Below are 12,389 nucleotides of genomic sequence, written 5' to 3' on the forward strand. Positions count from 1 at the left end.
TATCCTATCACCATTCCCTTGTGATGACTTTAATTCTTCTCCTGTAAGTTGAATTATTATGTTTTTATTGGGTTTGAAGAATTTTTAGAGGCACCGAAGCTACCAGCTGTACCATCACTTCTGACCTGTGCAAAATAAACGCTTATGAAAGAGTCAAAGTATTTCACAACACGTCTGCCCTTACCTGCTAATGTTTTCAGGAAAATAGCATTTCTAGCAACAAAGACTTTGAAAATATACTTAGTTAAATATGCCCAGAAATTTTCCCAATTAAAATAAGATACAAGATTTTTTGAAGTAACCTTACTTTATTCAGTATTTTGAGTCATAGATTGATCAATAATACAGACATCACTTTAAGTTCTGCCAGCTGTAGATATAAATTATTCTAAAATTTAGATGGAGATAGGTAAGCAAGAGGTAACTGCACATGAAATTTTGACATCTCATACAAAAATAATGCACTTTGCATGCCAAACATCTCTGCCCTCTCCACCCCTCTAAATAATGATAAAGTTAAAAAGTACGGAATTTTAAGTGTTTGTATTTTCTTGCTTGCTTGTAATGCATTTAAATTTTTACCTGAGATTACTACGGTACATTGCAATCTACTTTTCTTCAGTCACTCAATGTATTATGAGACAAGAATAAGTTGGATAACTCTGACAGGAATATTTTCTCTCTTATAACTCACAAATATTTAATTGTATACACTCTGGTTTTATATGTACTACAGTGTACTACAGCAATGTCAGATGTGTTGATTTCAGCAGGACTTGTGTCAGGGCATTGCAGTGTCTTCTAGGTAGCCCATGTATTCCATAGGGCCCTTTCACAAACTGCAGACAATGCCACACCCTTAGACTTGAGTTACTGTGGAGAATGTCCATGCCAAGGAAATAGTTGTGCACTGCCTTTAGCTGTTTCTGGATGCTAAAATAGAAAATAAATGCCTCCTATTTCTTTTTTCTCCTCTCTTTCCTCTAATTTTTCAAAGTAGTAAAGATAGATTATGTAATCTTTGCCTTCCCCTGAGTATATTTCTAGGGATATTCAAAAGCATTCCTTAGTACCTTGTGAGGTACTTTAAATACTTAAAAAGACGAAAAGCAACCCAATAGGACTCCTTTAAGAATCTTTTTATAAGCTGAAGAGTCCTTTCAAAATGTGAGTGATTCCTCAATAGAACAGACTACAAAGTCCAGAAATAAACTCAAATACGTACAGGAATTTATTATATGCTAAAGGTGGTATTTAAATCCATGGTGAAGAGATTGTTGTATAAATGGTGTTGAGACAACTAGGCAGAAATTCAGAAAAAAATAAAGTTGAATCTACAACTCACACCTGACCCAAAATAAATTCCAGATGAATCAGAGTTTTAACGTGAAAAATAAAACTGTGCAAAAGACTAAAAAAGAAAAGAAAAAAGCATTCCTGTGGCCTGAGCTGACATAGTACATGCTAAGCAATGTCCTTGTAAGCGACAGGTCATAATGAAATTGTGGAAACTTTGGTCGGAAAAGCAGGATCCAACTCTTCCCCTAAGGTTGGGAAATGGTTTGGTTAGGGAGAAGTGAAAAAAGCTAAAGGATGTTTAGTATTTACATTTTGTCATGACAATAGGGAGCTATCAAGTTAGTCATGTAATCAAGTGTGGCATATCTGGGGGACAGGAGGAGCCCTGATGGAGACTAAAGCAGAAATGTTTGTATATACAGTATAAGGTGGGATCAGATTGTAGAGGATTTTGGATGCCCAGATGAAGAGCTTACCCTTGGTTCTCTTTTTACTGGGACACCTCTAGGGGTTGATGAGCTTGGGTGCAGGCTTTCTCAACCTCAGGACTACTGACATTTTTGACCAGATAATTTTTTTTGTTATGGGTGCTGGGCCTGTGCATCATAGGATGTTTAGCAGCATCCCTGGCCTCTACCTACTAGATACTAGCATCTCCCCCTTTTCAAGTTGTGACAACCAAAAATGTCTCCAGATATTGCCAAATGTCTCCTGGGGAACAAAATTACCACTGACTGAGAAACACTAAGCTCCAAAATGACAGAATAATTGGTGTTTAAGAAGGACTGTCCAGCTGTGGTTGTGTAGAACGAACAGCAGGTTCGTTGGTTGGCAGGTTGGCAGGCCAGGAGCCTGAGAGAATGTGTTAGAGGCTAAGTATGGTATATTATTATAGTAAGGGCCTCCAATAAAGTACATCTCCCTGTATTCATGACCTTGTATAATCCCCTCCTCCATTGACTTAGAGCTTGGCCATGTGACTTCCTTTGATCCATGGAATAGCAACAAACATGACACAAGCTGAGGTTTGAAAAGCATTTGTGCATTGGTCCTAAACCTCTTGGAACACTGCCACCATGTGACAAAGCTGGTGGGAGCCTCCTGAAGACACATGTCCAGCTAACAGCCAGCACCAACTTCCAGACGTATGGGTGAGGCGCTCTTAAGACCACACAGCCACAGTAAAGCTACCATGACTATATGATCCCAGGCAAGCCAGCAGAAGAACCACCTACCTGAGCCCTGCCCAAGTTGATGGCAGCGAGATTATGCAAATAAAATGGCTGCTATTTTAAATCACTAGGTGTTTGTTGTGTTGTTATGATAACTGTTGTGATAAATGGAGTAGATTAAAATCAGTGGAAATGAGAAGGTGTGTACACAGACTTTTGGAATAATCCATGTTTCTTGACTCCTCAGTGAAGGGGCTTATTGAAAGGACAAAGCAGGTCAAAGAATATAAGAATTTAGAATTGAGTGCAAAGGTCAGTGTGAGTTAAGGAAGGAAGTTGCAAGAGCAGTCTTCAAGAAAGCATTTCTGGCAAAGCAGTTAAAAATATTAACTTATCTATTTTGAAAAATACAGATATTTATTAATTGTTAACAGAATGATAATAATATTTCAAAGATTCAGTTTAATAAGTATATCTGAAAAGTTTAAAGGCATTACCAAGGTAATAAGTGGCATTACCGAGGCCACTTTTTACTTTATATGGAAAAATCAGTCTTTAGAATAAACAGGAAAACACATAAACCCAAAATCAATAACAATTTTTATTGCACTAATAATAAAATTCATTCCAATGTATTAGCTATCTACTTGAGCAGAACTATATTCACTTAGCAATTAGATTGCTAAGACCAGGGCTTCTTAATAGAATGCCTCTCATAATTGACTAGTTAAATTTATAGATGGCGAATATCAGTGGCATTTACAGCTTGACGGATGCTGTGAGTGTTGACCTTATTTATTGTACTATTCAAGAAGAAACAGTTCTTTGGATGTTTAGCATTTAGCTTCCTGTTTAAGAACATCAGCGTGAAGAAATGTGTCAGTCAAATCCTCTATTTTTATGACACTGAAAACAATCAAAGTAATAAGCAATAGAGAGAATTCAGAATGAGAACAAATGGAATACAGAGTCATTACTAAAAGAAATGGAAATAAAAAAGTCTAAAAAGCGGAGGGAACTGATGTGATAAAGTAAAAATAACCCAAATGCATTTTCACAAGCTATGAGAATCACCAAAGGGAGCATAAGTCATAGGACAAAGTGAGGGTCTCTTGAAAATAAGACGAGATTTTTTAAAAAAAGAATAAAAATGGATGAATTTTAAAGATCTTATACCCATTAAGCAGCCAGTATTAAAGAAACAATAATAGCACTTGAAATTAAGATCAAAGGGTAACATACATCTGCACATATAATTTCCATAAGATTTGTTTAAAAGCTACCTCAGCCCTTGTTTAAATATTGCTGCCTGTCAAGGATTTTGGTTATTAATTTTCTCAGGTTTTGGAGACAAGAACTGTGAAAAATTATTTGGATTTGAGGATCTGGAAGATCTATGTGATTCCTAATGTGCATTAACTAGTTGGATCTTAATGTTGGACGGACATGCATTAAAGAAAACCAGTAAAATCAGAGAATGGGGGTCTTCTGGTAAATCTTCTATATACAGAAGTTTACCAATTTTCCGGAATCAGAAGAGAATAAAATACACATAACGTTAACCAATTTGGAATCCTACCCCTACTTTCCTTTCCCCTTTCTGTCCAGTTAGCTCTCTACGCTCCTGCCAGCTCTAGACTGACCCGAGTAAACACTGTTTACGCCGAAGAGCCTACTGCTTCACTCTCAGCTCCGGCCGGGCCCCCCAACTCCAAGAGCCCCAAACTCAGGCTCCAGAGCTCCGCACGGGAAGCACAGCCGGAATCCCGGAGGCGTGGGAACCGGAGCTGGGCGCTCCTCCTCCCAGGCTGGGCAGAGCCAGGCCCCGCCGGGAAGGCGCGTGCGGCCGCGCCGGGGTCTCAGTCGCGGGCGGGCATTTTTGCGCGGGGTCAGGGGCGCGCTGGCACCGCTCCAGGGCTGGCAGAACGCGAAGCCGCGTCGGCACGCGCCGTCCCGACCCACCCAGGCGCCTCGCCCCGCCCGGAAGTTCCCGCCAGTGGCCAAACCAGCCCGACTCGCCGAATTTGCGGCGGCTCCCGGGGTTCAGCAGGTGGCTCCGGACTCCCCGCTGTCGCCACAGCCGGGGCGGACCGCGTGCCCCGTCGCGCCCGGAGCCCTTTCGGTTGGCCCCACTAGGCGGGACGGAGGCGGACGGGGACCTGGAAGAGCTAGCCGGGCTGCGCTCCGTCTTCGTCGCCTGCGAACCGCTCAGGGAAGCTGGAGCGCGAGAATTTCAGCGCGCTGTGGGCGGAGCTGCGCGTGCTGCCGGCCGACGCCGAGACCGGCTCCGGAGGCTGGAAGCCGACCACGACTGCGCCTCACCTTCCAGGAGTTTGCGCTCGGCTTCCGCTGGGCCGGCCGCGGGGGACGGCGCCTTGGCTGGGGCTGCGAGAACCAAGCGGGGTCCGACCCCGGGGACAGCGAGGAGGACGAGGGCGACAAGGACGCGGCGGCGGCTCTGGCCGCCTCCTGGGACGCAGCGAGCCCTGGCTAGGCTTGGCAGGACTTCCAGGCACGACTGTGGGACGAGGCCAAATTCATCCCCAGGTGCGTGTGTAGTTTGGAGGGCGGGAGGTGGCGGTGGTGTTTCCTGTCCTCCCAGGGGCGCTGCCATCTCTTCCTCTTACACTGCGGAGCGTGCAGCCCTCCTAGTCTCTGAGTTCCTTTCTCTCCATTCACCGACTCGCTTTAACTTCCCCAAGACGAGATGCCCTAGCGTTAAGGAAAGGGAATGCGTTCAGAGTCAGAGTTTGGGGAGAAAGTTTTACTTGCTCATATCTGAGCCCTGCGAAGGGCACTTTGTTAGTTATACAGGCCAAAGTGAAATCCGCAGCGTCCGGAGAATCTTCCCAGACACTGATTTAGGAGCGCTCCCACTTCTCAACGACTTGATTACGGCACCTTCTACTCCAGGCCTCCTGGATGCACCTGAGCGGCGCCTGAGCCATGACCCGAGCTGTTAGCCAGTTTGGCTTTCTCTATAGCAGTTTTTGTACTCCCTGTTTTCCTGCTACTACAAAGAAAACAAGACATTGTTGTGCATTTATATTGCTGCACACAAATATTCATTGATGCCTACAATTTTACAAGCTCATTTGTTTGATTTTCAGAATTAAACAGGGTCGTAGACTTTCTTATCTCTGATTGATAGAGAAATTTAGACCTAAAGACGTTAAGGGACTTGCCCAGTTAATAAAAGAGCAGCATTTAATCCCAGATGTTGTAAACTGAGAGTGAAAACTCTCCCTTTTTATATCACAGAATAAAATGATAAAATCATGAAAAATAAACTCTCTACTCTTATGACTCCGACAGAAATAACATAACATCAGGTTACTTAATTCTCAGGTGAAAGGGGATGGCTGCAGGTTTAGGGCATAGAGGGAAAGATAGTCGGGTTTTATTGAGATTAATTTCCATCTATCTCTGCCAGGAGTCTTGGTATGTCTTGAGCTATTTTCACTTCTTCCTCAGGCGCTACAGGCATGTTAATACTATAAAATGGTTTTCTGCTCTCTGGATTTCCGTTGAAATTTTATGGATCTCTGGCTGTCATTATTAGGAAGGTCTGAAAGGCATCATTTTGGTTGGCAGTGCACATATTTGAGACATATGACTCAGAAAAGGAAATAGCCCTGGAAGGCAGCAGTGGCCTGGCTCACCCATTCACTGCTTAGACCTGCAGGGCTGGGAGTCCTCACTTCCTCCTCCGGACAGCCTCTCCCTGCAGTTTGGAGAGTTCGAGAATACTGGGCATAGAAAGTGGCTCATTGCAGTATAAGATGGATTGTGTGGAGAAAGTGTGTGTAACACCCATGTTTTCTATTATTTACAAATGAGTGAAAATGCAGTGTCTCCACCAAGGAAGTAGAAAAATTTAAACTTTGCTATAAGCCATATATACTTCGAATCATCTTTCATGTGTAACTTGGTTTAGGTCCAGCTAGTTAAAAAAGGTAACAATATTAAGAATAAGGAAAGGTAAGCCCACACCACATTTTACACACACACACACACACACACACACACACACACACTGAACTACTTTTCAGAGTTGTCAAGTCTCAGCAGCAAATATATGACACAACCTTTAAATGACCTTCTTAGGATCAGCATACAAACCAGGACTTAATATCATTGGTGACATTATTATTATCACAATGCTTTTCCAACTCTTCAGAAGTTATTAAATTTAATAGCACCAATGTCATCTGGTAGACTTGTGTCCTAAGCCCCACCCCCATCTTCTGCGAGATTAACAGGTACAATATTTGCCTTCCTGTACTTGTTCAAGTGGAAAAGAAATAACCTGAGTTGCTTCATCTGATTGTTCACATGGCAGCCATCAGCTGTTTGGTAAATTGGGTTGCTTCTATTCCATGTCCTCATACAGCTGTTCACCTTCCCTTCCTCCCATTCAAATGTGATAAAAAGTCTTTTGTTATTGACAGTGCTGTTGCCATTATTTCAGCCAAATTAATCCTGCAAACATCAGAGTGCCTGTTTTGTGCCAGGCACCGTCTTATGTACTGTCCTAGGTCCCTGGAGACAAAGAGAAAGAGGAGACGTAGTTCATGCCCTCAGGAAGTTCATAGGGTGGGTTAAACATTTCTCAAAAATTTCATCGAAGAACTTGTAAAGGCAAGAGAGTTATTTGCAGGAAACACCATGTATTATGGGCATAGCCTGACAGACTGCCCACAAGCAGGAGCTTTCTTTGAAGTCTTGAGTTTTTATCTTAAAAAAATCATGCATTTGTTCATTTTACTCTATAATATATTGGGGCTTGTTTTAATCTAAAATGTTATATTTCCTTTCAAGGGGAAAATTGTCTCTCTGGGAAGGTGTGCCATTTCATCTGGTGGCTTAGTTTCCCACCTGGCACTCCATCTTCCCCCAGGTGACCCTGTCCCATGCCTATCCTAGGAGGATTCATGTACAGTTTGAGGAGAACAGATATCAGATAGTATAAGAATGTTTGGTTCCTGTAGAGGCAAAACGTGGTGGCGGTTTCCATTTCAAAGATCATTCAAAAAAAAATCAAACAAAAACAAAAACAAAAAAAACCCCCAAAAACAAAAACAAACAAACAAAAAAGATCATTCAAGCTCTTAGATCAAAATATTAAGCAAATTTGGGTTAAATTCCTCAGTTATCAATAATTGCGATATTAGAAAATAACATTGCATTGGGAAAGAATAAAAATGGTCTCTGGGATGTGTTAACACATTCTTAAGTTCGTTTTCTCTTATAATACTGAGGGACTCCTTTCCTTAAAGGCTGGGGATGGGAGTGTCCGAGTGACCTGTTGAGTTGGGCAGGTGTGAATGGTCCAGAGGGTCAGGATGGGCCGTCACCACTTCCTAGTAAGCTAGAACTAGGTCAGCCAGCAGGTGAAACCAGAATGGGCAAGGTGATGTAGCTGTGTAAGAGAATTCTGGAAGGAGGATTGTATCAGGCCAAGAAAAATCCATAACGTGGGGAGAGGATGTCTGAGGAGAAGCAGAGAGCAGACTTGTAATAACCTAGTCTAGCCAGTTTCTGGTGCCAGGGACATTCGCTTGGTGAAAGCAAGGTTTGTACCCAGTACAATAAGTGTACTCAATAAATATTTGCTGAATGAATCAAATAAGTCCATGTTCTTTGATTCCTTGCTTCGTATACTGAGAATGCAGTTAGTTCATGCTGTGTGTGATCCCTTCCTTTCTTTTGTTGGTTCCCTCCCTATACTTTCAAGTTCCTAGTGAGCGCTGGTGTGTTCTGAGATTGGCAAGGAGAGAAGGATATAGGGTGTGTGTGTGTGTGTGTGTGTGTGTGAGTGTGCGCGTGTGTGTATGTATGTGTGTGTGCACGCACACGCACACGCACACATTGAGCATTTGACTGAGGCAAGGGCATAACAGGAAGTCATCTCTCTCCTCTAATCAGAGCTGAAGCTTTTCAGAGTTTTCTCAGTTCCATTTGTAGTGATAGCGATTGTCATTTGTTGACTGATTCACGTTGATAAATTAACTTGGAACCCCACATTCTTAGAAACAGAAATACAAGGGTCCAGCTGGCACTGGAAGCACAATGGGTTTGTGCACGGGCACTGGTTGTGCCACAATAGCCAGACCAGGGACAGACCCAGGGTGGGTGCATCTAGTGTAACAGGGGTTAGTGTGATTGGTGACCTGCCAGACAGGGCTAGGGTGGGATTCGTTCAGGTGTCAAAATTGGACCCATGCTGTCAGCTGTTTCACGTGATTTGCACCTTTTCTACACACACAGTGTTGAAGAGGACTCTTTTGCTGAATAATTTAGAAGCAAGAAACTTAATGGAGAAGGAACCAAAACTACCCATGTGTGACCTGTATATGGGTTGTCAAAATGGTTTACTTCAGCATGTCTGTACAACTATAAAGATGTTGACTAAAATAGAGAGGAAAAGGGCAACAGTTGAGCACCAATCCCACTTCACTAGATTTTTTAAAACACATAGCTACAAGTACACAGAGGCGTGGTTTCAGCATCGGTCAGTGTTTCCTTTACATTTCCCTTTCTTGGGTTCCACTTTAGGGCTTTTCCCTCTGATCATCTTCTTTTGCAATAGTGTAGTTGCTTCATAAACCCACTTTACCTACAGGATGTGGTGCTTTGCAAGATGAGAACGGAAGAGAGGAGAGGTGGACGCAAAGAGAGAAATAAACACAGAGAGTGACCTGGAGACACAGAGGGAGAGGGACAGGGTGAGAGGGGGCAGAAGACGAGCAGACGGATGGAGAGACACTGACTGATTGATTAGATAGTGCCTCAGTTTCCCTTCTCTTCCCACTCAATGAGAACGGCCCCGAGGCAGCTTGAGATGCGAGAGTTAAATCAGGTCTTCTCTGGTTGATCTCAGCTCTTGAGTATCTTCCAAATGTGAGCATCTGGGTCCTTTGGACTGTGTTTGTAGTGTTTGAAGATAAATATTTTTTTTTCACTCGTATGGCCAGTAATATCTTGTGCTCTCCAAGGAGATAAAGATTTGTTTCAGCCTTGAGGCATGATGGTGGGTTGAGCCTCGGTCCTGGAAGAGTGTTTGTTTGTTTGTTTAATACAGTATTTATTTATTTAAAAAGTGTATTTATTTAAATTTATTTATTTTTGACTGCATTGCGTCTTCGTTGCTGCACTCGGGCTTTCTCTAGTTGCGGCAAGAGGGAGCTAATCTTCGTTGTGATGCACGGGCTTCTCCTTGTGGTGGCTTCTCATTGTCATGGCTTCTGTTGTTGCGGAGCACAGGCTCTAGAGCACAGGCTCAGTAGCTGTGGCACGCGGGCTCAGTAGTTGTGGCTCATGGGCTCTAGAGCGCAGGCTCAGTAGTTGTGGTGCTCCGTGGCATGTGGGATCTTCCCGGGCCAGGGCTTGAACCCCTGTTCCCTGCATTGGCAGGCGGATTCTTAACCACTGCGCCACCGAGTGTTTTTGACTGTGTGTAATGCTTTCCTTTGGCCCTGGCTTTGGGGGCTATCAGTGTGCTAGCCACAGGCTTTCCAGAGATTCTCTGCCTTTTATGCACTCAGAACTGGAGATATATAGAGACAGATGCATAAAGATCTATCTATCTATATCTTTATCTGTATATCTCTCTCTATATCTTTATTTTCTAATTGTTGCTGGGTTGTTGCTTTTTGTTTTTTCCCTTCAATATATTCTCTGTCACAATTATGTGTGTCATTACTGCTGAGTGGGAGAAGCCTGCCTGTCTGTGAAAACCACAGCCTACCTTGAACCTTCCAAACCTTGCGCCTGGGCCTGGCAGGAATCTGTGTGTGGCTTAGTTTTTCTGAGCTCTGCTTCCTGGTGGTGACCCCTTCTCGTTCTGATATTTGAGTTTCATCTCAAGATAGTAATTTCTTTTTGGCCTCCTGGCCCCAGAAAGGTATTCTGGCCTGCTCTGACCCTCAGATCTCGCTGTTTGTTCTGAGCTTTGCTGTCAGATTTTGATGAGAGCTTGTTTACTCTGCCTTATGGTGTGGACAAAAAAAGAAAAGCTTAGGGGCTTCCCTGGTGGCGCAGTGGTTGAGAGTCTGCCTGCCAATGCAGGGGCACGGGTTCGTGCCCCGGTCCGGGAAGATCCCACATGCCGCGGAGCGGCTGGACCCGTGAGCCATGGCCGCTGAGCCTGCGCGTCCGGAGCCTGTGCTTCGCAACGGGAGAGGCCACGGCAGTGAGAGGCCTGCGTACCGCAAAAAAAAAAAAAAAGAGAAAGGCTCAAAATGAGGTATCATTGGAAGACTATGCTCTAAGAGCCGCAGACTCTTCTCTGGCTTGGCTTTTAACCTGAAGTTTTCATTTACTCCTATCCTGAATCACTGTTCAAATTCACAGTCGTACTACTCCTGTCACTTTGAGCATGTAAACATCTTTACCTGTTTCTCAGTTACTTCCCAGGTTACATGATCTTATTTCATTTGTAAAATGGAAGTAGTTGAAACAGGCTAATGTGCTGTGAATGGAAGCTTAGAGGCTGACGGTGGAGAGAGCTTTTAGATGATGGGGAAGGTTAGGATGCTGTAGTGATTCAGATGTCTGCTTTCTTCTCCCAAGAGGGTATATACAATATACCTTCTTCTTCATGTGTAGCTTGGTAAAGCTTAGGTAGGGCCTGACTGTGGTATATTGTTGGAAGGAAGAAATGGGAAGAGATTATTTATCATGGTACTCGGGCTTCTCCTATCTGACTATTAGTCTCATACCATGTTGTAAAATGGGAAGTAAACACCGTTTCCCAGAGGAAAGTTGTAATGGTGGAATGATACATATGATTTCATTGAAATTAGTTCCTCAAAAAAACAGTTTCATGGGACTTCCCTGGTGGTCCAGTGGTTAAGACTCTGTGCTTCCAGTGCAGGGAGCAGGGTTCGATTCCTGGTTGGGGAACTAAGATCCGACATGCCACACGGCCCAGCCAAAAATTTAAAAAAAAAACAAGAAAAACAGTTTCATTGCTTCAACTGGTAAGTGTTTGGCATCTTCCAAATTATAATTGCTTTTGTCAGAGTAATTATAAAAAGAGGAAAGTGAATTTAAACCTTAAGGCCTTCATTTGTATGTCTTATAAAGATATATAGATGCAGTAGCTCAGACATGTTTCTTTAATTCCCTCAGTGTTCATGTGCCTGCCAGTGTCCCAGGCACCAGAGTGACCCTGACCTTCAAGAAGCTTATTGTTTCACCTTTTAAAATATCTAGGAGTTTCTAACACCTGAAGGGCCTGGGATGCAGTATAATAAATGGGAAAATACCTCTGGTCACATCCTCGGACTATGGACATTTCATGTCAAGAATGTTTCTCCAATCAGGGGCTCTTTGGGTCTTGTATGCTTGGGAGTCTTAGAAGACTAAACATTTTTGTTTTCATTTTATGTTATCATTATATGATAATGTAAAACAAATTATTTGGAGCACATTTGCAATCACCTGGATGACCCTTGCATGACAGATCTGGCTACAGCATTTCAAAACCTGCCTCTTTGTTTCAAACTGGTTATGCGGCACCCACAGCCCCACTTGTCATGGGCTGATGAGGAAGGCACAGCAGTGGGCTTAGTAAGTGATGTGTCCGTGTAAAATGAAACTGATTGACAACATAGAGTGTTGGAGTCTCTGTGTTCTCAATGGAAAAGTGATGTGTAAAATGAAACTGATTGACAACATAGAGTGTTGGAGTCTCTGTGTTCTCAATGGAAAAGTGATGGGAAATGGGGTTTTGATCTTGTAAATGTGACTCAGAAGTGCAGCACACAAGCTGTGTGTCAGTGCCTACTGACATTAGCTGTGGGGATGTAGTTTCAGTGGAAGTGCATCCCTTGTTGGATTAAATGAATGTTGTTAATTATCATTCCATTGATTTTCAAACATGTGTTGGGCACATTAATGTTTTGGAACTAT

General features: G+C 43.2%; 1 protein-coding gene across 1 annotated transcript in view; it reads left to right on the forward strand.

Annotated features, from left to right (window-relative positions):
* Positions 1–3,210: 3,210 nt before the first annotated feature.
* The window catches only part of LOC132427650 (uncharacterized), a 60,776-nt gene continuing 51,597 nt past the window's right edge, over positions 3,211–12,389 (forward strand). The window contains exons 1-2 of the mRNA XM_069540805.1: positions 3,211–3,249; positions 4,109–5,018. Coding sequence (XP_069396906.1) covers positions 3,211–3,249; positions 4,109–5,018 — 949 coding nt within the window. The remainder of the gene's footprint in view (positions 3,250–4,108; positions 5,019–12,389) is intronic.

This window comes from Delphinus delphis, chromosome 6 (assembly GCF_949987515.2).
Source record: "Delphinus delphis chromosome 6, mDelDel1.2, whole genome shotgun sequence".
Classification (NCBI taxonomy): Eukaryota; Metazoa; Chordata; class Mammalia; order Artiodactyla; family Delphinidae; genus Delphinus; species Delphinus delphis.